This window comes from Catharus ustulatus, chromosome 3 (genome assembly GCF_009819885.2).
Source record: "Catharus ustulatus isolate bCatUst1 chromosome 3, bCatUst1.pri.v2, whole genome shotgun sequence".
Taxonomy (NCBI): domain Eukaryota; kingdom Metazoa; phylum Chordata; class Aves; order Passeriformes; family Turdidae; genus Catharus; species Catharus ustulatus.
The window spans coordinates 417874-443080 of NC_046223.1; the positions used below are offsets into that span (position 1 = coordinate 417874).

At 59.6% G+C, this 25207-nt stretch overlaps 3 protein-coding genes across 3 annotated transcripts; 1 reads left to right on the forward strand and 2 right to left on the reverse strand.

Moving 5' to 3' along the window:
- Positions 1–105: 105 nt before the first annotated feature.
- NKX2-4 (NK2 homeobox 4) lies at positions 106–1991 on the reverse strand. The gene is made up of 2 exons (XM_033055334.1): positions 1577–1991; positions 106–1447 (listed from the first exon to the last, which is right to left on the reverse strand). Exons 1-2 carry the CDS (start codon positions 1941–1943, stop codon positions 798–800), a joined length of 1017 nt encoding a protein of 338 aa, XP_032911225.1. The 5' UTR covers positions 1944–1991; the 3' UTR covers positions 106–797.
- A 183-nt stretch (positions 1992–2174) lies between these two features.
- On the forward strand, positions 2175–12169 carry LOC116993350. The gene is made up of 3 exons (XM_033053750.1): positions 2175–2241; positions 8403–8592; positions 10421–12169. Exons 2-3 carry the CDS (start codon positions 8525–8527, stop codon positions 11115–11117), a joined length of 765 nt encoding a protein of 254 aa, XP_032909641.1. The 5' UTR covers positions 2175–2241; positions 8403–8524; the 3' UTR covers positions 11118–12169.
- Positions 12170–16546: 4377 nt separating this feature from the next.
- On the reverse strand, positions 16547–23713 carry NKX2-2 (NK2 homeobox 2). Its single transcript, XM_033056621.1, has 3 exons — positions 23599–23713; positions 17687–18495; positions 16547–17310 (listed from the first exon to the last, which is right to left on the reverse strand). Exons 2-3 carry the CDS (start codon positions 17940–17942, stop codon positions 16748–16750), a joined length of 819 nt encoding a protein of 272 aa, XP_032912512.1. The 5' UTR covers positions 17943–18495; positions 23599–23713; the 3' UTR covers positions 16547–16747.
- Positions 23714–25207: the final 1494 nt, after the last annotated feature.

Genomic DNA, 25207 nt, shown 5'->3' on the forward strand with positions numbered 1-25207 from the left:
GGGGAAGCCTGGAAATAAATCCTTGGCAGCCGAGAGGGCGGCAGGAAAAAGGGGGTTTTGAGGCTGTCCTTCAGTCCGCACACCGAGAACGAAGCAGCCGACTCGTGAGAACAAGGCTTCCTTTTATTGTTTCCAAATAAAATTAAAATTAAAAATAAAAGAAAGGAAAGAAAAAAAATCGCCGGAGCGTCCCGAGGCGCGTTTCCCGACGTGCGGGAGGGATTTCCTCGGGATGAACGAGCCCCGCTCCGGCGGCGGCGGGGCCCGATCCCGGCGGGAAGCGGGGTCCAGCCCCGGGAATCCCCGGGCTCTCCTCCGCCCCCTCCACGATTTGGAATAACAACGACGAGGAAAAAAACGGGGCTTTCCCCTGAAACCTCTCTCTCCCGCCGCAGCCGAGCCGCGGCTCGATTCACCTCGGGCGGGGATGGGAGCGGAGCGGCGCTGCGGCCACCCCCGCCGGATGAATTCGGAGATGCTCCGGGAGGAGACGGGGCTCGCAGGGCGGATTGTGGCCGTGCCCGAGCCTCGCCCCGAGCTGCCCCGGCTGCCCCCGCCCCGTCGGGAGGAGCCCTCGGGGCCGGGACGCGGACACCGAGCCTCGCACGCATCGACGCTCACTCACCCTCACAGCCAGCGCTGCCGTCGGGGCCGCTCGTCCGAAAAACCGCAGAGACTTAAAAAAAACCCGAAGGGAGGCCGGGAGGGGAGCGGGGCGGGGGCGGCCGCCGGCGGTGCCCGCGGGCAGCGGGCGGAGGAGCGGGGCTCTCGGGGGGGACACACGCGGGGCGCACCGATTACCACGTCCTGCCGTAGAGCAGGGTGGGGCTGACCATGCCGCCGTTGTAGTCGACGCCGGCCGAGTCCAGGGGGGCCAGGGGGGCCACGGGGCCGTGCAGCGCCGGCGGGCTGGGCGACAGCTCCTCCAGGTCGGCCGCCTGCCCCAGCGAGCCGGGGTGCGGGTGCGCGGCGGGGGCCGCGGGGACGGCGGGGCCGGGGCCCGGGGTGCCGCTGCCCGGCGGCGGGCACGGTTTGCCGTCCTTCACCAGCACCGGCACGGCCACGCGGCGCGGAGAGGGCTGCTGGCACAGGCCGCCGCCGCCGCCACCGCCGCCGCCGCCGCCGTCGGGGTGCAGCTGCTGTGCGGCCGCCTTGTCCTTGGCCTGGCGCTTCATCTTGTAGCGGTGGTTCTGGAACCAGATCTTCACCTGCGTGGGGGTCAGGTGGATCAGGCTGGCCAGGTGCTCCCGCTCCGGCGCCGACAGGTACTTCTGCTGCTTGAAGCGCCGCTCCAGCTCGTAGACCTGCGCCTGGGAGAAGAGCACCCTCCTCTTCCTCCGCGGCGCGGCGTGCAGCGGCACGATGGCCTTGGCGCCCTCGGCGATGCCGCTCAGGCCGCCCATGCCGGCCACGTTCATCCCCGCCGACGGCCCCATGAACCTGGAGACTGAGCGGCACCGGCGGCTCAGCGCCGGCCGCCCCGTCGGGGCCGCGGCTTCCCCCCCGCTCCCGGCCGCCCCTTCCTCCTTCTCCTCCTCCTCCTCCTCCTCCGCCGCGCCCCCGCGCCCGCACTTACTGCTGGAGTAGCGGGGGTCGCCGCCGGGCCCGTACCAGCCGCCGCCCGCCGCCGCGCCGCCCCGCATCCCCTCGGGGTAGGCGGGCAGCTCGCCCACGTTGCCCAGCCCGCCGTTGCAGTAGCCCCCGACGGCGCCGTGCGGGAACTGCGAGACGCCGTGGGGCATGTGGTAGGCGGCCGCGCCCGCCGGGACGTGCTGCGGGACGGCGGCGGCCGAGGCGGGCACGGGCGCCTGGCGGTACGGCCCGAGCGGCGCGCCCAGCCCGCCCGCCCCGTCCATGCCGCCGAACTTCTTGTAGCTCTCCTCCATCGGGCTCAGGATGTCGGTGACCGAGAAGGGCGTCGTGTGCTTGGGGCTCAGCGACATGACGGGACGGGCCGGGGCCGGGCCGGGCCGGGCGATGCCGCCGGCACCGGCGAGCCGTCCGCGGCGGCGGCCACCAGCCCCGGGCGCCGGTAGCTCGCCGGTTCTTTTAGCCCGGCGCCGGGTTTACGCCAGACGCGGGGGGGCGGAGCGGCGGCGGGCGGCCCCGGCCCCTCCCCGCCTCCCGCCGGCCCCCGGCCCCGGCCCCCTCCTCCCGGCCATTGTCCTGCGCCCGCCCGACGGCTCTTAAGCCCGGCCACCCCGGGGCAGCGCCGGAGCGGCTCCGAGCGGCCCCGGCCCCGTAAGTACCTGCCCGCTCCCCCGATCCCTCCCCGCGGTGCGCGGCCACCCCCGGGCACGGCTCCCGCGCCGCCCCGACGGCAGGAACCGGGCAGCGCCGTCCCCTCTCCCGGCCCTCGGAGCCGCTGCCGCGGGGTGCGGGCCCGCCGGGGTTCCCTGCCGCACCGGGGCTCCTTTAGGGCCGCCGCTCGGTTTGCCGCGCTGCTTTGGGGCTCTCTCGGTCGTTCTTCGTTCGTTCGTGGTTTTGGCACAACGAAAGGATCCCCCGGGGCAGCCCGAGCCCGCGGGCGGGACGCGGAGGCGGCTGCGGGGCTCCTGCCCCGGCACCCCGCGCCCGTCGGGGGCGGCTCCGCGGGGCTCTGCGGGGTCTCTGCGGGGCTCAGGGGCCGGGCAGCGCTCGGAGCCCGCGGCCAAAGCTGTGCCCGCTGCCCGGGACAGGCAGCCGCGACGGGGCGGGCGCTGTGTACGCGGGGAGATGCGCTGGGTGCCGGGCCGGGCGGGGGGACCCGCGGGGCCGCGCCTTCCCTGCAAATTGATGGAACTCGGAGCGTTCGGGGAGCAGAGCCCGCACCTCCCTCCCGAGCGGGCACCGCTCCCCGCGCTGCCGCTCCCGGACTTCCCCGTTTGGGGAGCTGGGGTGTCCCACACCCTCCAGCCCGCACCCTTCCCTTCCCAAATCCCGTCTTTCCCCCGATCTTTTTGGGGCGAGGCACCTGCCGCTCTGTGGTGATGGTTAGCAATAAAACAAATCAGAGCGAGCACGGTTTGGCGTTTTGAAGTTCCCCGCTGGAACTCTGAGAGCCCGGCGAGGCTCAGGAGCTGCGCAGGAGGGTCCCGGATCTCCAAATCTCGCTGCCATCCAAATCCCACGGTTCTGATCAGCTGCAGCCTTCCCTCCGTTCGGGACAATTCCTGGCACCTCCATCCCTTTTTTTTATCCCTGCACCTCTTTTTTCCTCCCTGGCTAAAAAAAAAAAAAAAAAAAAAAAAAAAAAAAAAAAAAGGAAAAAGCTTTTTTACATCCCCGAGGGGCTGCACCAGTGTCACCAGTGAACTGCTGAGCTGGGTCTAAGCCCAACCCTTCCTTCACCAGAGTCTTCCTCCGAAGGCTCACTGTTTTATTTTATATTATTTCATTTTACTGTGTTTATTTTATTTTGTTTCATTTTGGTGCGTTTTTATTTATTTGCACTTATTATTTATTTTATTGTATTTTGGCATATTTTTATTTTGTTGTATTTTTATGTATTTTTATTTTATTGTTTTGTTTTGTTTTGCTGCTGCTGGGGCAGAGGGGATCGGGCTGGAACCCCCCAGCCCTGCAGGGAGAGCAGGAACCTGCAGCTTGGAAAAGTGGGAATCCTGCCCTGGGAATGGATGGAGGGATGGAAGGAGGGACCCATGGATGGATGGATGATGGATGGATGGATGATGGATGATGAATCCATGAACAGATGGATGGATGGAGAGATGGATGAATCCATGGATGGATGGACAGACGGATGGATGGATGGATGGATGGATGGATGGATGGAGGGCAGGGTGAGGTGTCCCTGCTTCCCTCTGGGAAGGGACAGGCTGCTCCTGGTGCCCTGGGGATGATTCCCTGCAGCTCACTGGGACACTTTGGGATCTCAGCGAGGCCTCGGCGCCGCTTTGGGGACAAACCAAAGGGGCAGGGCTGAGAGGGACGGGGCCTGTTTGTGTCAACCTGGCCCTGTCAGCCGGGATTTTGGGACGTGGCACAAGCCAGGTGGTTTGTAGGGACTCGGGACAGGTGTGGTGCCAGGCTCTGCTCGCACACAGGACCCTGGGCTGGGCTCCTGGGGCACAGGGAGTCAAATCCAGCCCGGGTGCCCCAGCACAGGGAAGGGGGAGCTGGGGAAAAGTGGTGGTTGGGATAAAAAGCATCACATCCTTTCGTTGGTGGGTGCGAAGAAATCCTTTTGATGTGGCAAATGTCTCACAAGAAAAAAAAGAGGAAATGCAACAGCTAAGAGCCAAGCAGCCAAACTCTTGGGATTTAATTTTTGGGGGTGATTTCCCCCGCTCCCTGATTACCCCCATTGCCCAGAAGGTCGCCCGGATCCCGGGCCGTGCAGATGTTATTTCCAGGAGTGCAGATGTTATTTCCCAGCTCCCTGATAATAATGACACGCTCGGGGCTCATTTCCACACGTCGAGTTGTCCTTGGCGGTGCGAGCCCGTGCCTGGCACGGCGGAGGTGCCGACCCCGGCCAGCCACAATTGACACGGAGACGGAGGCTGGTTTTTGGGGGGGCGTTTTTCAATAATCCAGTATAAATGCTAATTCGCTTCTCGCCCCGAAAGCGGTGGTTTCCTCCGAACAATCAGCGGTTCCTCCCCGCGCCGTGGAGGCAGCTCGCCTCCATTCAGCTCTCACCGATAATTTGCAGAGATTAAAAGGGTCTCGGGAGCGGAGGCTCAAGGAATTGCTTTCTAAAGACGCGGCGAGATTGGAAAAGGAAGCCGGGCTTTCCAGCGCGCTCTGAAACCATTTCCACGCAAAGCCCGGAATTAGGAGTTTGAAGTGGCGCTAAATGGGCTGTTGGCAGGCGAGGCAAGAAACCCGGCACAGGGACACCTCCCCTGCCTGGGGACAGCGAGCCCTGCTCCAGCAGCTGCGGGCTGGGATGCCCGGCTGGAATGCCCGGCTGGAATGCCCGGCGGTGGCACGGACGCACCAGGAGACCCTGTGGCAGGTCTGGGGTGTTGCTTACCCTAAGGTCAGGTTTGAGGGGTTAAAGTCAGGTTTAAGGTTCCCTGCCCCTCTTCACACCATGAAGTCTTGGCACAATCTTTATCCTTGTGGTGGAAGGTTTTCCTCATGCCACTTTTTTTGGGATAAACAGCTCTCCCCAAATACGCTGGTCTCACAGGCACTTCCCTGGAATTGCTGCTTGTGTTTTCCCCTGGGGCTCGGGTAGCACAGTGGGGACAAACCAGCTTTGCTCCTACCCATGGAAGGGGATGTTTCCAGCTGCTGAGCTCCCAGATCCAGCTGGGAAAAGTTTCTGGGAAGGGAAAAGTGGATGGGAGCAGAGTGAGTTCCAGTGTGGGCACAGCAGGAAAGTGAAATATCCCAGAGCTGCATTCATGGTTTTCCTGATTATTGAGGCAGCAGAAAACACCCCAGTGCTGCCTGATATTCCTGGGGTATCTCCACCAGCTTTTCCTCAGATAACAGAATGTGGATATGAAGTACTCTGATTCCTGACCCTGATTCCTGACCCCCAATTCCTGATCTCTGGTCCCCAATCCCTGATCCCCAATCCCTGATCCCCAATCTCACATCCTCAGTCACTGATCCTTGATCCCCAATCCCTCATCCTTGATCCTTGATCCTGGATCCCCAATTCTTGATCCCCAGTTCCTGATCCTTGATCCTGGATCCCCAATTCCTGATCCCCAATCCCTCATCCCCAAGTCCTGATCCTTGATCCTGGATCCCCAATTCCTGATCCCAAATCCCTGATCCCCCATCCCCAATCCCATCCCTGATCCCATTCCCACCTGGCAGCAGCGTGTGCCGCTGGCTCCCTTTGTGCTGGTCCCACGGCCTCTCTCCCTTTGTTGAGGTTGTGTTTTTCATTCCATATTGCTTTTTCCCAGTTGAATTAGTGGGAATGACGAGGCTGGCTTTCCTTTTCCCTGTGACTGCAGTGTGGGTGTGGGAATCCCAGGAAAATCCAGGCTCCTGAGTTACTCCCAGGTGTAAATCCCCTCCTGGTTTGTGCTGCTCGTGCTGCTCCTGCCCTTGGAATGGGAGCCCTTCCACAGGACTCGTGGGTGTTTTCCCATGGGTTTCACCCAGCCTGGGCTGTGGGATCACCACAGAACTCTGGTTTGGGCTGGGAGGGCCCCAAAGGACCATCCCATTCCAAGCTCCCCACCATGGACAGGGATGCCAGCTCCAGATGGAAATTTGCCAGCTCCAATTTACAACAGCAAAAAAATCACCTGAATTCTTGCCATTTTGCCTAAATTTTCCAGGGCCCCATGCAGCCTGGCCTGGAGCACTTCCAGGCTTTTCCAGCATTCCCATGCTCCAAGGGTTCGGTGCTGGTCCAGGGCACTGTGCTGCTGCTGCTGGGGGCTTAGGCTGAGCTTTACCCCAGGAGAGAGTCTTGAGCTGGCAGGGAGGCTGGAGGAGCCAGGGGCTGCCTGTGTCCAGCTGGGATCCATTTCCTGGCAGAACTGGATCCACACAAACCCCCAGACAGGCACATGGGTTTTCTTGGGAAAGGGGAAAATAAAACACGGGAAATCCTCCATTTGGGTTAGGTTTAGATACCGTGTCCTGCTGTGGGATCACCTCGGGACTGGTGCTGCTGGATTCTCCCTGAAATCCAACTGATTTAAAGCTGGGAGCACCCCGTGGCTGGTGGGACAGCCTGGTTTGGAGCTGATCCAGATCCCGCCTGGGGAATTCCCAAGCTGAAGTTTCCCACTTGAACAAAGCCCCCGAGCAGATGCTGGGGAGGTGCTGGCCTCCTCCAGATGGGGTTAATAAGCGACTCCATTAGGTTAAAAAAAGAGGAAACTTCTGAAGGACCTTCTCCTGCGTGCCGTGCGGTTTCTCCTCCTCAAGGCCATCCTTTTTCCCTGCTCCGCCTCATTGTTCCCTGCCCGTGCTGCCGAGCCGGCTCTGACCCGCCGCTGTCACCGCTCCCGGCGCTGCTTGTCACCATGGCGTTGGCCCTGCCAGCCGGGAGTGCCATTCCAATCACCCAAATTCCCAATCACCCAAATCCCGACCACCCAAATCCCGATCGCCCAACCTCCAGTAACCCGGCACCGCCCGCCGCCGGGATGCTCCCGAATGGATGCGGGGCTCATCCCTCACTTTGTTCTTTCCCTCTGGAGATCTCCCCCAGCCATGGGGAAGGGATGGAGCTCAGGGAGACAAGGATGGAAGATGTCCTCACTCTTGTTTTCCTGCAGGAATCTGCCCTGCTCCAGAACCCTTGGGAATCACTCCTGACACCTGGGATTTCTGTTTTTGGGCCTGTGGAGCTCGCAGGGCAGGATTTGGGGTGTCCCAAGGACAGAATTTGAGGTGTCCCACGGGGAGCTGTCCCCTGCTGGGTTCCAGGTACGTGGGATCCATTCCCAGCACCAGGAACATCTGCTCAGGGAGCAAGGGTAGGACTGGGAGTTTTCTCAGGGAGTTCTTGGGGTTTTGGCTCATGCCAAACTCAATTAGAATCATCAGCCTTGATGAGTCTAATGGGTTTTAATTGGTTTTAATTGGTGTGGCAGGTCTGATGCTGGGCAGAGCTCTAACCCTGCTCTGTCAGCCTTTTCCAGGGAGAATCTAGAACCGGATACTGGAATCTGGAACTGGATACCCCAGTGCCCGGTACCAAACATCGAACACGGACACGGCGTTCTCTGCGGCGTTAAACCGCTAATTAACCATGACATTTGTGCTGCTCCACTCTGCTCCAGCATCTGCAGGGCCTGGCAGGCAGTTAATTAGCTCTCTCTATGCTAAGGATACCGGGGGAAAAATAATTGCTTGAGGAATGGTGGCGGCCTTCTCCCAGCAAGGTCCTACCTGGGAGCCTTGTCGGAGCCGTGCTCCCGGAGCAGCTCTGTCAAAGGCCAATCCTTGGGAAGAGAGGCTTGAAGGAAAAGGTGATGGGGGAGATGTGGCTCTCTGGCTGTTATTTAGCGCTCCTGAGTCCGAGGGAAATCAATTACCCAAAGGGCCGCGGTGGTGGAATGGGTTTCTTTATTCCTCTCTAAATATGTGCTCATCTTTGTGTGCGTGGGGAGGAGCCCTGGCCTCTCACAGCCCTGCCTGGCGGGGCCCAGGGGCTCCCCTGCCTCCCCAGCTGCTTAAAAACAGGATTTGTGTTCCCAGGGAGCTGCAGAGGGATGGGAGCCCCCAGTTCCACACCCCCCAGGGGCACAAACCCCTCCAGGGGCTTCTCGGGAAGTGCTTTTGGGGTGGTGCCAGTGGTGCTTTTGGGGGGCACCTGTCCCCAAACCCCCCTCAGATTTTTGGCAGCACATCCCCCTGGAGCTACTCCTCTGCTTCTCCCGCCTTGGCTGCTGCTGGAGCAAGGGGATCTTTCAGGGGCCGTCACTCCCAGACCATTCCACGGTTCTAACCCCGATATTTTTTTCCCCCAGCGCACCAGGCAGCACTCTCCCCATTCCCTGCCTTCTCTAACGAGGACAGCTCCGTGCCTCGTCGGGATACAAGAGCAGGTTTTCACTTTAGGGCCGACAAAGACGAGGAGGAAACCGGGATAATGGAAATGGTGTTTGTGCCTGCAGGGATAAACAGGAATTTTCTTAACCAGATTGGAACCTGCAGCAGGTAACCTGCCCTCTGCTCCCCCTGCGAGGAAGTTGTTTTATTAGCAGACAGTTCCATGTCGAGGCTGCCACGGGAGCGGTGCAGTAATGGAGTTGACATCTATATAATGGAGTTGACATTTTATTCAAAAGGGAAAAGAAAAAGCTTTAACAAACAGGGGTGCCCCCCTCCCCCTTCCTTTTCTTCCCGTGTTTCGCTGCCATCGATCACGGCGAGCCGCACAAACTTTGAGCGGCCGCCCGTGCTGGCAATTTAATAAAATTCCATACTGCAGTGGGTGCTTCAGGGACGGGGAGGGGGGACAGGCAGCCTGCTGGGAACTTGAACTTGGAGAGAAATCAAGGCAAGGGCTTTGTTCAGCAGCAAAGCTCCTCGGCTCCAGCCGGTTCTCGGCAGCGCGCTGGAGTTACCGCTCCTGGGGAGGGTGGATGGATGCTTTTGGGATGGGGAGCCCTTCCTGGGGAGCAGGGGTTCCTGGGGAGAAGGGGTTCCTGGAGAACAAGGACTCCTGCCATCTCCTCTCTGAACTGCCCCAGGTGGTCTGGGCTGGAAAGGAAACCTCTCCCGCGTTCTTCCTCAGGGCAGGTTTGGGACAGCAGGGACAAACAGCCCAGCTGGTGACGGGAGGTGACAGAAGATTCCAGAGCCAGGAGCTGGCTGGATTCCAGAAAAGGGATCTGGGATGGGAGCACCGGAGCTCCCTGCAGCTGCTCCTCCCTTTAGGGATTTGTGGGAATGGCCCACGCTTGTCCCCTCTGGTCCTGTCACCTGCTCTGGGGGCAGCAGGAGCATCACTGAGGGCACACACGGACCCCCAGCTCCCCAAACGCTCCGGGCAAGAAGAGCATCTTTAATTAACTCCAGCTAAAAGGCGCTTGGTGGCGTTTTCCCCTGGTGTGTGATTGAAGCCACACGTCTCCCTTTCCCCCCTCTCCGCTGACATTTGTGTTTCTGATGTAATAATCAGATGCTAAAACACCGAGATTACATTTGGATCAACACATTTGGTTCTTAAACCCCGAAAGTAATTATCTTTTCTCATCTGCAACGGATGGAAATATTATTCCATTAACCATTAAGCAGCTCTGAGCGGGGGCTGGTGTCACCGTTGCGAGGCCTCCGTGGATTTTAACCTCAGCTTTTCCCCATGGCCAGAAACTTTTTTGGGAGAGCTGTGGGTGATCCTGGAGAGTTCACGGGTGGGAGCTGCCTCAAGTAGAATGAAGGTGGCCTTGGGGTGGACACCTGCTAAAATCATGGTTAAATTCCTTTTGGTTTCATCTGGGTTTTCCTTGGAGGAAAACTCAGCTCCCACTTCCCAGCTCTCCATCCCTGTGGAACAGGGACACACCCAGGGCTCCCCAGGCCCCCTCTGGGAGGAATTCCCGGGGTGGAAAGGGAAAGGGAAGTCAATAACAGTGCGTGCTTGGAGTGGGACTTCAGGCTGGAGACACCTGGGGAAGCTCTGGCCGCAATTAAGCACTCAATCTGGAGAGAGCGGCAATTTCCCGAGTGTGGATCCGGAGGTGGGAGGAAAAAGCATCCCTGTGGGAATCCAGATCCCATTCCTGCCTGGGAATGGGCCCGTGGGGTGGCTTCTGTTGCACGGTGGGTGCCAGGAATTTTTGGGAGCGCAGACCTTGGTATAATAACAGCTGGAACTGTCTCTCTTCCCTACCTATGGAATAACAGCTGGAATTGTCTCTCTTCCCTACCTATGGAATAACAGCTGGAATTGTCTCTCTTCCTCACCTCTGGAATAACAGCTGGAATTGTCTCTCTTCCCCACCTCTGGAATAACAGCTGGAATTGTCTCTTTTCCCCCCAGGCGCTGGCTGGAGACCCCTCGCAGCATTCCAAGGACGGTTTCTGGATGCCAGCAGGAAGGCGCTGGTCCCTCCGGAGGATGCCCTGGGGCTCCTGCCCTGCTGCTTTTTTGGGGGCTGGTTCCTGCCCCGTGCCTGGTGCTCTCCCTGCTCCCACTTCTCCTTGGGCACCCCCTGTGGGAACCATCTGCTCTCACCCTCCCTAATCCCAAAGTTTCCCGATCTGGGAAGCACCTGGCGCTCTCTGCTCATTCCCCACTCCATCTCAGACGGTGCTGCCGAGGTTCATTGTTGGCGTTTTCTCCCCGTGGCTTCCCAGAACTCCTTGTTCCATCTCCAGACGGCAACGAGCGCGGTTTATCCTGCTTGGAGCACCTGATTCAGCCTCCTGAAGTCACTGGGAGTTTTTTCCAGTGCGTCTCAAGCCAAGGCTCCTCCAGGCTGGCGCTGGCTTTGATGGGCTTCGAGTGTGGCACACGAGGCACAATGGGCTCCTTGTTCCTCTCAGTGAGGCTGAAACCATCCCCAATAAATGCAGATGAAACCCTTGTCCTTATTTCGGGGGCTCTGGAGGGGCACAGACAAAGCTGGGATTGCTCTGGGTGCAATTTCCCCCCCGAGAGCTGCGTGGGCATCTCAGGAGGTGGAAGAAGCCTGGAGTGGTGTGAGTTATTCCTTAAAAACCCTCAGTGGGGATGAACAGCGTGTCCCAGCAGGTGATGGGGCATTTTTGGCTGCTCCACTGTGGGTTGGTCCTCAACTGGACCCCAGATGGGATGGAATAAATCTCTCTGGGCTCACACACAGCCCAGCCAGCAGTCAGGGGTTATCATCAATTAGGGAGCAGGAACAGCAAAGCTCTCCAGGAAAACCCCAAACCCAGGTAGGTGCTGCTCCCTGCCCTCCCCTGTGAGCTGAACCTGACTTTGGGACAACGGGCTGGAGCTAAACAGGGATGTTTTGATACCCCAATATTTTGGTTTTGTGTCTGATGTGCCCCAGAGGGACTTTGGACAGGCCAGATTTTGGGCAGGTTGCTGTCAAGGCAGGACCCCGCAGCGCTGGGGCTGCTCTTCCATCATCTGGTGATTATTTGCAAACCCTGGGTTCAAGAGGAAGGAAAGGATTTATGGCCATTTATACCAAAAGTTTATTGAGGCTGGATCACTTTGGCCGGGTTTGGGGTTAATAAAACCCGAATTTCTGTGTGGTGCTTTCATCTCTTGGAGGAGTCAGTGACTTTTTGTGGGACTGCAGAGAGGGGAAATAATGTCTGGGAAGTTCCACCATGGGGGAAATCCTCCAGGGATATATTTTTTTTTTTTTTCCCCAGACTCTTGGACAAGCAGAGCTGAACTCTTTTCCTGCAGGGTGTGTGTGGGAGCTCGGAGTGACGCATCCCGCAGGTGGTGGGGAGGAGCGGCTCCATCCCTGCACATCCAGAGACACACCCACCTCTTAAACCTGGGTTTTGGCCTGGAATAGCTGAGCCTGCTCGGCCAGGCAGTGACAGCCTGATTTGACACAAAATTATCTCTATTATTTTTTATTTACCGTTTCTGTCTCACTGAACTGAGGGTAAATCCCAGGGAATTTAGGCAGGACCGAGGCACGCTGTCAGAGTGAACCTGGAACCATTCCAGGCAGGTTTGTCTGGGTTTTCCCATCACATCAAGCACGGACGTGGCTCCTGGTGGTTTAACCCCAGATCTGTCCGTGGAACTCGGTGGGGGCAATGCATGGACCCCAAACCTCTGGATGACCCAATAAAAAATGCTCAAACTTGGATTTCTGTGCCTGGTGAGACCTGTGGGGCCCGTGGGAGGGGAGGGTGCTGCGCCCAACCACTCTGCAGCCTTAAATCCTCCTTTTTTATTGCCCCCAGTGTCCCAAATATCCCCAGTGCTTTCAGTGCTCCCAGTGTCCCCAGTGCTCCAGTGTCCTCAATGTTCCCATTGACCCCAGTGTCCCCAGTGCTCCCAGTGTCCCCACTGTCTCCAGTGTCCCCAGTGCTCCCAGTGTCCCCAGTGCTCCCAGTGTCCTCAATGTTCCCATTGACCCCAGTGTCCCCAGTGCTCCCAGTGTCCCAATGTCCCCAGTGTCCCACTGTCCCCAGTGCTCCCAGTGTCCCCAGTGCTCTCAGTGCTCCCAGTGTCCCCAGTGCTCCCAGTGTCCCCAGTGCTCTCAGTGCTCCCAGTGTCCCCAGTGCTCCCAGTGTCCCCAGTGCTCTCAGTAGTGCTCCCAGTGTCCCCAGTGCCCCCAGTACCACCAGTGTCCCCAGTGCCCTCGGCGTCCCCACTGTCCCCAGTGTCCCCACTGTCTCCAGTGTCCCCAGTGTCCCCAATATCCCCAGTGCCCCACTGTCCCCAGTGTCCCCCGGTGTCCCCAACGCAGTGAGGGAGCTGTCGCCGTGCCTATGGCTCCCTGTGGGAGCCGGGAGGAAGCCGCGGCAGCGCCGCCTCATCATCCCCAGCTCTCCGGAATTCCTGCTGGAATTCCTTGGTCCGTCTGTTCTCCCTGCCTGGGGAAGGGCGAGCGCTGGGCACCCAACCCTCCCGGGGGATTGGGGACACCCTGCTCGCCCCAGAGGTGGCGTTTTGGGGCTGGGGTCCCGCCCCGGTCCCAAAGCGATGTCCCCGCGGTTTAGGCTGACCTCCGCAGGGGGCGAGGCCGGGGGTGGTGGCGGGCTGTCCCTGTTCCCTGTCCCCTGTCCCCGCATCCCTGCCGAGCCCGTCCCTCCCCTCCGTGTCACCCGGCTCCGCTCCCGTCCCTTATCCAGCAGCGCCGCCGCGCGGCCATCCCGCCCTCGGGGGTGGCTCTGGGGACAGCCACAGGGACGCGGCTCCTCGGGGTGCCTCTCTCCGCCGTGCCCGGGGTGGCCCCGACCCGTCCTGCTGCCTCCGCAGGGAATCAGGGCAGGGAAAGCGCCCCCAGATCCCCCGGGGGCTTTCCGGGGAGCTCGGGGGGGAGCTCTGGGCTCCCCCCGCCATGCTCGCAGCCCCCCGGCTCCTTAATGGAGCCGCCGGGAATTGCCCCGGCGCTGGGTAAATATTGGCTTAGCTTCCCCTGGAGCAGCCCCGAAAAACCCACAGCGCGCCCGCCTAAGCCCTACAGTCAATAGGGGCCGGGGGCACGGCCGGGAAAAGCGGGGGGAGAGGAAACGCGGGGGGCTGGAGCTCCCAAAGCTGACCCGGGCCGAGCCCGGAGCCGAGCCAGCCCCGCCCGGGGTGTGGGGATGCTCGGGCTGGGGGCCGCTCCACTGCTTTCCTCCCCATCCGTTATTTCCCCTTTTCCTGCTTGCTCGGGTTATTTTTCCTCCCTTCGCTTTTTCTTCTTTTGTTTTGTTATCTTTTCCCCTTGCCTCTTCCTTTTCAAAATTTTCCTTCTCGTCGTTTCTTTTCCCTCTTCCCTTTCATTTTCCTATTTCATTTCCCTCCCTTTTAATTTTTCTTCCTATTAGCCGATTTTCCGTTTTTAAATTTCTTCTTTCCTTCTTCATTTTCGTTATTTTCTTCCCCCCTTTTCCTTCCTATTTTTTTTTAATTAATTCATTGATCTCTCATTTATCTCCCCCCGCTTTTTTTTTTTTTTTTCCCTTTTTAATTTCCCTCCCTCCCTCCCCGGGCCGGCCCGCCTTGCACAACCAGGAGCGCGGACAAGAAAGGGCCGTTTCTCCGGGAGGCAGCGGGACGTGCCAGCCGGGCTGGCGGTACCGCGCCGGGAGGCGGCAGCTGCAGCCCGGCCCGGCCTCAATCGCTGCCTTGTTCTGCCCCGGCTCCGCGCCGCAGCGCGGCCGCGCAGAGCAGCTCCGCGGGCCCGGCCGGGGGGACGCGCTCGGGGCTTTTGGTGGGGGAGGATTTCCTGTGAAATGAGAGAGAAACTTGTCAGAGAAGAGGAGAGTCTCTGTTGGCCTTCAAAGGGAAGAGAGCGGGATTCTTTTTCCTTGCGCCCCCTCTTTCTTTTTTTTTTTTTTTTTTTTCTCGCTCTTTTTTTCCTTTTCTTTTTTTTTTTTTTTTTTTTTTTTTTCCAGAATAGATATAGCACGAATTTTTAATTCGCCTGCCTTTCACAGACAACAATGCTGGGTTTGAAAGCTGGGCACAATTTGGGTTTTGTCAGGGGTCCCCGGCCCAGCTGGCCATATGGGATACAACATGTAGAACATGCCGAACAATGAGCGCGAGTGACAGCCCGAACAAAACGCGGAGGACACCGCTCCCTGACTCCGCGCTCCGCATCAATGCCGAGCCCCAAAAAACAGCCGAGGCCGAGGCGTCCCCCCCTTCCCGCAGCGCCTCTCCCGCTTTTCCTGCCTCCTTTGGCTCCCTCGTTAATATGCACGCCTCTAACATGCTCACCTCCCTGCCTCCCCCATTGTGCAGCTCTCTGAAGTCTACTGTATATTGTGCGAAGATAGACTGGCCCGGCAGCACGGCAGATATAAGGCCACGGAGGTTAGGGCCACACAACTGGTTTGATGGACTCGGCACAGAGCCCGAGGGAAAAAAAAAAAAAGAAAAAAAAAAAAAGAAGAAAAAAAATGAGGGTTTGTTGTTTTGTTTTGTTTTTTTTTTTTTTTTAATTAAAAAAAAAAAAGTAAGAAATCCAAAGTGATGGTTTTCCTTCTCTCCGCTCCCGGCTCGCACGCCGGGCTGGGAGAAGGGAAAAGCGGCGCTCGCCCCCATGTCCCCCTCGGGTCCGGGACAGCAGCGGAGCTTCCCGGCCTTTGGGAGCGGCTGCAGAGCCCGAGGAGCTCGGGGAAGCAGGGATGGGAAGGAAAAAGTGCGGAAAAGATGAAAAATCCTGCGGCGGAGCGGGGGCTGTGCCGGGAGCGGCGGGGCCGGGATTTTGCGGGATTGGGATTTTGCAGGATTGGGATGCTGCGGGATTGGGATGCTGCAGGATTAGGGATTTTGCAGGAATGGGATGCTGCGGGATTGGGATGCTGCAGGATTAGGGATTTTGCAGGAATGGGATGCTGCAGGATTGGGATGCTGCGGGGCCGCACCGATGGTGCCTTTGACGTCCCGGCCCCGAGGCTCCGGACAAAAGCCTGTTTGGATTTGTTTTCGTTTTCCGAAGCATCTTCAGCCGCCTGGAAGCCGCCGGGGCGGGCGAGGGAGCCCGGGTCTGTCCCGTTCCAGCCCGGCAGAGCCGCCCGGCCCCGCCTCGCCTCTCTCTTATCCCCTCTCCCTCCTCCTCCGATTTTCTGGGGGGTTCTTTCGGTGTTAACCCTTTCCCCTGCCCTGCCGGCGCTTCCCCGAGGGCTGACCCGAAGTTTCGCTCCCCAGCAGCGCTGAGGAATAGAAAAGCGCACTCCCGGATGGAAAACAGGAAAAATATCAATTCTCCCCGCTCACTTTTTTTTTTTTTTTTTTGCGGCCGGGACGAAGCCGACTGGCCCCACCAAAACGAGCCGGATTTTCCCCGAAAAAAAAGAATCCCGGTGGGCGGAGGGGGCTGCGGGGGCCCCGCTCGGCCGGGTCACCCCGCGGGGATGCGGCCGCGACCAGAAGTCGCACAAAACCTTTCCGTCGTTGTTAGCGGCTCCTTCTCTGCTAATACTCCTCGAAACGCAGATTTTAAAAAAAATTTAAAAATAAAAATAAATAAGAAAGCCGGTGTTAAATGGCGGGGAGGCCGGGGGTGCGCAAGGGGCTTGGGCGGCCGCGGGGCTTTTTCCTCCGCTCGGGAATGGTTGGGGAGATCCCAAATCGGAGAGAGCGAGCGGAGCGCCCCGGCCGAGGCTCACGGCAGCGACAGCGACCGCGACAAGGTGTAAAAACACCCCCGGCAGCAGCTGTCGAGGGGCAGCGCCCGAGCTCCCCTTTGGGGGTGCCCGCACCCCCGTTCCTCACAAAATCACAGGAGCAGCGGGGGAGGGGTTTTATTCTTTATTTTTTTTTCCTTTTTTTTTTTTTTTTTTTGTAATTCTGACGATCTCCCCCCCTCCCCTTTTTCCTCTTTTATTTTAGTTGTAGGTAGACAGGACCACTCTGGATGGCGCAAAAAATTTTCTGTAAACAATGACGCACAAAAAACACCTCCCCTCCCTTACCCCCGCCTCCCCCCCGAAATTAAACCGAACACCCCCCCAAAAAAAATGGAGGGGAAAAGAAACGGCAGAGGGAAAAAAACCCATAATAATAATAATAATAATAGCAATAATAATAATAATAGCAATAATAATAATAATAATAGCGTTTCCCTCGCCATTCCTTCCCCCGCAGTTTCGACGTTTGTTTGTTTTTTTTTTTAATTTTTGGAGCATCAGTCTGTCTCCGTCTCTCTCTCTCGCTCTGCGCCCGCTCTCCCTCGGCTCGGGGGCCTCACCAGGTCCATTGCTGCGCCTGCACCAAGTGGTGCGCCGTGGGGTACTGGGGGCTGCCGGCCGCGCTGTACTGCGCGTTGTACTGCATGTGCTGCTGCAGGGACTGCGCGCTGTACGCCGAGAACGGGATGCCCGCCTGGAACGTGGCGGCTGCCAAGTCCTGAGCCTTGAGCGTGTGGCAGGGCTTGCCGTCCCTCACTAGCACCGGCACGGCCACCCGCCGCGGCGAGGGGAGAGGAGTCACTTCCATACCTTTCTCGGCCCGCGCCCGCTTCATCTTGTAGCGGTGGTTCTGGAACCAGATCTTCACCTGCGTGGGGGTCAGGCGGATCAGGCTGGCCAGGTGCTCCCGCTCCGGCGCCGACAGGTACCGCTGCTGCCGGAACCTCCGCTCCAGCTCGTAGGTCTGCGCCTTGGAGAACAGCACCCTCCTCTTCCTCTTCTTGCCCGCGTCCCCGCCGCCCGCCGCTTCCTTCTCGTTGTCGGGCGACTCGTCTGCCGACGGCTCCGGCGATTTGGCCGAGGGGTCCTGGCCGCCGCCGCCGGCCGCCAGCCCGTGCACTGCGGACAAGCCGTGCCCGGTCAGCGGGGAGCGGGGGGGAGCCCCTCGGCCACCCCCGCGTCCCTCCCGTGGCGGGACGGAGGCCAGAGCAACCCCCCTCCATCCGTCCGTCCATCCTTCCATCATCCATCCATCATCCATCCACCCCTCCATCCATCCACTCATTCATCCATCCATCAGTCCATCCTTCCCTCCATCCTTCCCTCCATCCGTCCATCCATCCATCCATCCATCCATCCATCCATCCATCCATCCATCCATCCATCCATCACCCATCCATCCATCCATCCATCCATCCCGTCCGCGATTCCTCCCGCCCTCCCCTCCGCATCCTTTCCGCCCCGCTCGCCGCTGCCCCGTCCCCCCGGCACTCACGGGAGTACTGGATGCCCTCGGCGCTCGCCAGCCAGCGCGTGTAGGGATTATCGCTGTTATCATAGAAAGGGCTCTTCAAAGGCAGCGTCGGAACAGTGTCCAAGGGGGTTTGTCCCAAAACTCCCGCTTTCCGCGGCGGCTCGGGCGCCTCGCTCTCCTCCTCGCCGCCCTCCGCCGAGCCGTCCTCATCGTTGGTGTCGGGGAGGTCCAAAATGTCCTTCACCGAGAAGCCCGTCTTTGTGTTGGTCAGAGACATGTTCCGGCCAAATTCCGCCTGGGAAAGTTGGAGCCGCGGCTCGGCCGAGCCGCCGGGTCACGGCTGGGCACGCACACGCCGAGCGGCGACAGCCACACTGCGCAGGGACACGGGGAGGGACGGGGGGGGCTCGGCACGCGTGGGGAAGGGCGGAAAAAATAGAATAATGACAATAATAACGCGGGTCGATAGAAAAATTAGCGGCGGTGCAGGCGGTGGGGGGGTGTGAGGGAGAAGAAGCGGCCGCAGCGCCGGGGTCTCTCTGCGGTGGTGCTGGTTGTTCTGCCACGGGGGAAAATTCCGGGAGCGGGAGCAGCAGCTGGTTTCGGGAATAGTTTGTAACTCCAGGGAAAGAAATTTAGGAAAAAAAAAAAAAAAAAGACGGTTGGGAGAGACGCCAAAAAAAAAAAAAAAAAAAAAAAAAGGGAAAAAAAAAAAAAAAAGATCACTTCTGGATCTCGTTCAGCCGCGCCGAACCCGCGCCTGCCGCTGGAAAATCCCGAGCCATTGCTGGAGCGAGGAGTCCATATAAGGCTGGTCCCCACACATGAACCTGCCGAGAGGAGGGAGAAAAAAAACCTACATTAAACCCAGGAAAGGTTGGCCACGTGTGGGCGGGTCTTGGAAGTCAAGTGGATGAAGACAGTGTTTGCAGATGTGAAATTGCGGGTTTTGGGCGAGCTCCGAGCTTCCACCATTGGTGATGAGTGGTATAACGTGTCAGTTAATTACCGGCGCGGGGAGGGCCCTCGGCGCGGGGGGGGAGGGAGGGAGGGGGCGAGGGAAGGAGGGAACGAGGGAGGCAGAGAGGGAGGGAGGGGGCGACTTCCCAGCTTTTTTTTTTTTTTTGCTTTTTTTTTTTTTTTTTTTTTTTTTAAGGGCACTATTTACATACAAAGAGCTCCGCACCAGCCCGACGCGCTCCCCGCGCTCCCAAGTGCGTTTTTCCACCCGTGTTTTCCCCCCAGCGAGGGGAGGAAACCAAAATGAAATACTAATAATGATAATAACGCTAATAATTTGCGGCGGGGAGCTGTTCCCACAGGCGCGGGTCCGAGGCGGCTCAGATGGCAAGAGCCCAACTTATCTAACCCGCCTAGGTCAATATTTTGGTTGGGGCTTAGGGATGAGCGCTGGAAATTAAACAGCGAGTAATTGATTCTAGTTTGCTCCGAAATTAAGCGAACTGGCAAAACGCGATCGTCAGGCGCGACCCGGCGAGATCCGGGCGGTGATTATTGGGGAGGGGGGCGGCGGGCGCTTGTTTGGAGAGGTCTCATTGATTCTGCCACCTCCTTCCAGCGGGATGAGCGCAGCCCGTTGGGATCACTCGATGGACTCGCACACCACTGAATTATTTTTTTTTTCTTTTCCATTTTTTTCCCTTTCTTTCCTTTTCAGGGAAGGAGGGAGAGGGGCAAATCGGGGGTTCCTTCCCGAGGGAATACCGGCACCCCAGATTTTCGGGGGCTCGGCTCGGGATGCTGAGACCCCCCCAACTTCTCTCTGCCAGCCACCAACTTTTATTTTCATTTCCGTTCTTCCTTCCCCCTGCTCTCCGAAGAGCCTTGGCCGTGCGCTCCCTCGCGGGGCAGGGCCGGATCGTCTTCCCTTTCCCCTTCTCCTCCTTCCATCCCTTTCCACCTCTTTCCCATTCCCTTGTTTCCCATCCCTCGGCTCCCCCGAGGAGATGAGCGGGGCGATGCGGGGTTCGGACAATCGGGGAAGGGGATCCCCCTCAACCCCCTCACTCCTGGGCAGGAAAAGTTGCCCGAGTTTCCCTTCCCGGGGTGGGGAGGAAGGAGCCGCCTCAGCCTTCCTCCTCCTCGGCCTTCCTCCTCCTCCTCGGTGCCCATCAATGGATCCGCACCTTCCCCTCCTCTCCCTCGCCGCTCCCCCCACTTTTCCTGCCCCAGCCCCCAGCCCCCAGCCCCCAGCCTGCCTCCCATAAAGTATGTGATGTGGCTGACAATGCACAGGGATTTTTTTTTTTTTTCTTCCCCCTCTTTTTTTTTTTTTTTTTTTTTTTTTTAAGCGAGCCCCTGCGCGCATCCTGGGTGGTCGGCCCCGCGCAAACACAAATACAACCCGACGGCTAAGCTGGGGACAATGTCCGCAATGTAGACAAATGTCCGGCTCCTGTTGGAACCCTTTGTCTCGGCGCAGTTTTTGCATTTATTTCAGTGGCGAAATAATACGTGATTGACGCCCTCTTTCAGCGCGCCCTAACTGTTGGGAATAAATCTGAGGTTGTTCCTAGTTGTCATGGTATTCAAGCGCGCTCAATGGCTATCTCTTCATCCATTGCGGAGTCCTCCTCGATATCGAGGGAACCCCTTCGGGCCGGCCCCCGCCCGCTCCCGCACCAATTCCCACTGAATCCCGGCGGATTTCGGCGGCCCCCCGGCTCGGGTGGGGTTTAATTCCCCAAAAAAAGGGGGAAAAAAGGAGCGGGGAGGGCGGCGATAATCGCGATAGCGGCGGGACGGAGATCCCCGACAGCACTGCCAAGGCCGGGGAGGGAAGGGCAGAGCATCGCGCGGGGCGGCGTTTAGCAGTAATAACAAAATAAAATAAAATAATAATAATAATAATGTAATAATGATGATGATGGTGATGGTGATGAACACTCCCGCACCCACAGAGCCCTGGCGGCCCGACACAGCCCCGGGGATCGCGATCCCCTCCCTCCCTCCCTCCCTCCCCACGCGTGGGCCTCGCTGAGCCCGGGACACCGTGACGTCACCGGCGGGAATGGGGTGTGACGTCAGAGCCGCCCTCTGACGTCAGGAGGGGTCGCGGGGCCGGGACGCTGCGCCCACTCCGGGGTGAAAACCCGACGGCGGCGCCGCGGCTGTCGCGACAGAGCCGGGAATATCGCGGTGCCTTGTCCCCCCAGCCCGGCTGGTCCCACGCGTGCTGGGGATGCTCCAGCGCTGGGACACGCGGTGACAAGGCCGGGGGCGCTGGGCCCTCCTGGCCCGGCCCGCCGTGACACATTTAAATTTAATTTCAAATTTAATTTTAATTTCTCCGGTTTCAGCAGGCCGGGCTGAGTGGTGGCCCTGGCGACAAGCGGCTCTGCCCACGGGCAGCGATCCACGCGTGGCTCCCTCCCCTCTGCTTAAAGCTGATTTTTGAAAGGGATTAAAGCTGATTTTTGTCTTTTTTGGGACCGGGGAAGGGGCATCCCGCGGGGACAGGAGGGGCAGCGAGGCTGCCCGCAGTCACGCGTGGGCTCTGCCCCTTGGGGCTGCTTTAAAGCGCTTGGCTCGCCTTTCCCCAGGGCCCCGCTCTGCTCTGAGCCAGCTCCGTGCCCTTCTCCGCCCAGCGCGATCCCACGCAGGCATAGCACACATAAAAATTATAAATATATATATATATATATATATATATAATATATATATGGTACAGCCGAGTGTAACAATATACACGGTAGGCAGAAATGAAGGGAAGCTCTCCCTCCCCTCCCTGCCCGTCTCCATTCCCGCTCCGCGGCTCCGGGAGCGGCCGACAAGTGGATCAATTTATTGTCTGATGGAGCCAAAGATGCGAGATATTGTTTTCCCTTCGCTCCAGCCCGCAAACAAACACGCGGAGCGGGGGCTGCACCTTGCGGCTCGGCCCGGATTAGCGGAGCCCGCACAAAGCCTTTGTTAAGGGACAGGTTGATTTTATCTCCTAGAATGAGATCCACTTGGAATGAATGGGGACAGGGAAGAGCAGCCCGTGTCCTGGTAATTGTGGCGAGGAGCTTCACCTCGGGAGCATCCCTGTGAGTAACACCCTCTTTGTTTTAAAGTGCGGCCGAGGGAAAGCGGAGCCGCCACGCCGAGGGGACAGCTCTTCCACGGCCGTGAAAATATAAAAACCAAAATTTAAAAAAATCAGAGTAAAAACGACCTCAGCGAACCCGCCCCCCAGAGCCGCGCACGGAGGGCTTTAAATCGCATTTTGCAGCGCTGCAGAGGAGATTCTGCTGCTCGGCAGCGGCTCTGGCTCCGAGGGGACCGGCCACACCAGGCCGTGGGCACCGAGCCCACGCCACGGGATCGCCTCGCACACCGGCAGCCCGGCCAGGGAGCGAGGGGGAGCAAAAAAAACCAAATAAATTTAAAAATCCTATTTGCTAAAATCAGCGGGAACCGGAGCCTCCCGAATCCTGCGGCGCTTACAGGAACTTAATTGTAACGGAGTTTCTGCGGGGCTGAAATTCCCGGCTCGCTTCCTGGCTGGAAAAAATGGCATTAGCAAAGGCGTTAAGGATGTTTAGGGGGAAATGAAAAAAAAAATTAAAAAAAGAAAAGGGGGGCAAAAAAGGAGCACGCAGGAAGGGAGCCAGCAGCAGCACTCCCTATGGAAGCTCCAGGGAAAACCCCCTCCGCCCCCCAAAATCCCGGCGCCGGCCTGCCTTTCTCCAGCAGACAATTAATTCTTCTCCAGGACATAGGAATCTAAATGAGCTTCCCTATTCTCACGATTGCTCTATCTCCTTCCCCCCGAAGCTTCAAAGGCGGAGAAATCCTTCCAATTCACCGATATTCCTTATAAATCTGTAGATGCGGATCTGCCCCTCAGCCAAGCTCCCGAGGTGGCGAATTGTCACAGAAATTGGGATTTTCCCCCTCCCCGCTCCCTGGGGGCCGGCGGGGTTATGGCAGAGCCGGAGGGCACATGTTAGGGCTTTGATAAGTGCACTTTAATGAGATTTTGGAAATTATTGCCCATAGTGATGGAGGCAGTGGGGTACGGGCACAAAGCCGGGAGCCCGCAGCCCCCCGACCCGCGTTTTGTCTTATTTAATTCCCCCGCTGCGCTCGGGGGGAGCCGTAAGCCCGGCCCGCGGCTCCCTTCCCCTCCCCGGTCTATTCCCAACCGGTTTATTCTCCGGACAAACCGGGGTGGCCCCCCCGGAGCCCCCCGGCTCTGCCCGCGCCCGTCTCTAATGATTAAACGTGTCCCAACGAGATTAAGCTTTGTCACAAATGATTTTTCTCCTCCTCGGCCGGGAAACGCCGGCCCGCCGGCCCGGGGGCGAAGGCAGCGCGGCGGGATTTACGCTCTTATCTGAATCCACTCGCCACTCCGCTGCTCGCCCCGGCCACCGCCGGCCGCGTGTGGCGAGCGGGGGGTGCGGGAGCCTCCGAGGCGGGGCGGGGGCGAGCGGGACCGGCTCCAGAACCGGGGCCGAGCCGGGGGCACACGCGTGGCACGGGCAGGGAAGGGAAGGGCTGGGAGAGGAGGGGGCACCGCCGGGGCCAGGACCGGGGCCGGTCATTCCCGGTCCTCTGGCGGACTCTGCCGTCGCAGCCGAGAAGTGTCCCGCGGCCGGGGGAGCCGCCCCGGGGCCAGCCCCCACCCGTGGCCGTGGCCGTGGCCGCGCCGTCGGGGCCGGGGCCGCGCCCGCTCGGCGCTGCCCAGCACGGGCTCCTACCTGCGCCCCAAATCCCATTCCCAGCCGCTGCTCCCGCCCCTGGCACCCCTCTGCCGGGGTCCGGCTGTCCCCCCGCTGCCGGCGGGGCTCACCTGGGCGGGTCCCCGCTCGGGGGGAGCCCCTGGCCGCTCCCCGGCGCTCACCTGGCCGGGGGTCCCTCGGCGGCCGTGTCCCCCCGCTGTCCCCGGGCGGTCACCTGGGCAGGGCTCCTCGGGCACTCACCTGGCCGGGGGTCCCGAGGCGGGGGGTCCCTAGGAGGGGGGGCTCCGGCGGCGGCCCCCCGCCTCCCGCATTGTCTCCGCCGTGCTCCGGGGCCGCTCCTCGCCCGTCCGGCCTCACCTCCCCCGCGCCGCTCGCTGCCCTCCCCGGCGGCCGCCGCCGGCCGCAGCACCGGCCATATGCTCCGCGGCCATAAATTGGGAAGAAGCGCAAACACGCCGGTTCCTGGGTGGCTCTTTTAAGGCTGAGCCGGCCCCTCTCTCCCCCCGGGGGGCAGAGCCCTCCCCCCGGCCCCCCTTCCCCAGAGGAGCCGCTGGCTGCGGCCCCGCCGCCCCCCCCGGCACAGCCGCGCTGGCCGCGCACCCCCCGGGCCGGCCCCGCTGGCCGTGCGCGGATGGCTCGGTAGCCAGGGCGCCGCGCAGCCAAACAGCCAGATGTGGCACGTTATTGATGTGGGGAGGCTCGTTTACATTAGATACGCGCCCGATCCGGCCGCTGATAGCGCCGGGGTGCGGGAGATCAGAGCTGCGCTGCCTCCCCCCGCCCCCGCCCCCCTTCTTGGGGTCCTTTTTTGGGTTTTAGCAGCTTTGTCTTTTTTTTTTTTTTTTTAATCATTTTGGAGGGAGGAGAAGGAGAGGTGGTGGAGTTGGTGACGCAGGGTGGTGCCGCCCGGCTTCCCTGGAGGATGCGGAGCGGTCATGGAATGCTGGAAAATCCTGAGCCGAGGCTCACCGAGCCCGGCTCCCGGACACCCCAAAAAAGCACCCCACGTGCCCCGGAGCGTTTCCCAAATATCCTGAGCCGGGTGCTGCGGCTGCTGCCGGTTTCAGGAGGCTCTTGCCGAAGGTACGATCCCACCGGAATTCCAGAGAGGATGGAGAGCTCCCGGCTGGCCACGAGGGCTTCCTGGGCATCCCACGTCCCTTCCACAGGCTCCGTGGGTGGCACCGCTGGCTGCTGGGGCAGAGGGAAGGCGACGGAGCCCCTTGTCCATCCCACCTGACCCCGATCCTCCCCAGCACCTGCCCCGCTCCTGGAAAGACCTTGGAGTCCTGTGAAAGTCCCAGATAGGGCTCGGCGAAATCCCCCGGTCACCGGCAGCTCCAGCAGAGCCGCCCGCAGATAAAGTGATTGATCCCCGCACCGATCAATACAGATCTCGTTGCAGGCAATTAATAACTTTGCCAAGCTTGTTTTGTTTGGATAAAGCGCCAGGATTGCTGAGCCAAACCGGGGGGGAGAAAATAATCCGGTAATTTCACGTCGCCCACATAAAAATCGCGACCAAACGATGGCGGTTTGCAGACGTGTTCATTTGCATAGAGAATCTTCATTTGCATAAATCCGCAGGGTCTTGGCTCTGACGGCAGGAGATGCAGGGTGGGTGTCCAGCACTCCATCCCTAGGGAATGCAGCACGCAGGGATGGAGCTCTGGGAGTTTGTCATGAAGCAGCTCCAGCTCCTGCCTCCCCTGCTCCAGGAAGGAGGGAAAGGGCAGGAAAAGGCAAAGGGGCAGGAGCTGCACTCGGGGCCCCTCAGGTGTCCTGGGCTGTGCTGTAAACCAGCTCCTGTTTCATGGATAAAAACTCATTCTGTTAATAAACCCGGTTT

What these genes read in the sequence shown, in the direction of transcription:
- NKX2-4 (XM_033055334.1), bottom strand. Translation starts at nt 1,943, where the DNA reads ATGTCGCTGAGCCCCAAGCACACGACGCCCTTCTCGGTCACCGACATC. An exon ending in CGACCCCCGCTACTCCAGCA is followed by an intron (nt 1,448 to 1,576) that starts GTAAGTGCGGGC and finishes GGTGCCGCTCAG; the next exon opens with TCTCCAGGTTCATGGGGCCG.
- LOC116993350 (XM_033053750.1), top strand. Translation starts at nt 8,525, where the DNA reads ATGGAAATGGTGTTTGTGCCTGCAGGGATAAACAGGAATTTTCTTAAC. An exon ending in CAGATTGGAACCTGCAGCAG is followed by an intron (nt 8,593 to 10,420) that starts GTAACCTGCCCT and finishes TTTTCCCCCCAG; the next exon opens with GCGCTGGCTGGAGACCCCTC.
- NKX2-2 (XM_033056621.1), bottom strand. Translation starts at nt 17,942, where the DNA reads ATGTCTCTGACCAACACAAAGACGGGCTTCTCGGTGAAGGACATTTTG. An exon ending in CGAGGGCATCCAGTACTCCC is followed by an intron (nt 17,311 to 17,686) that starts GTGAGTGCCGGG and finishes GCTTGTCCGCAG; the next exon opens with TGCACGGGCTGGCGGCCGGC.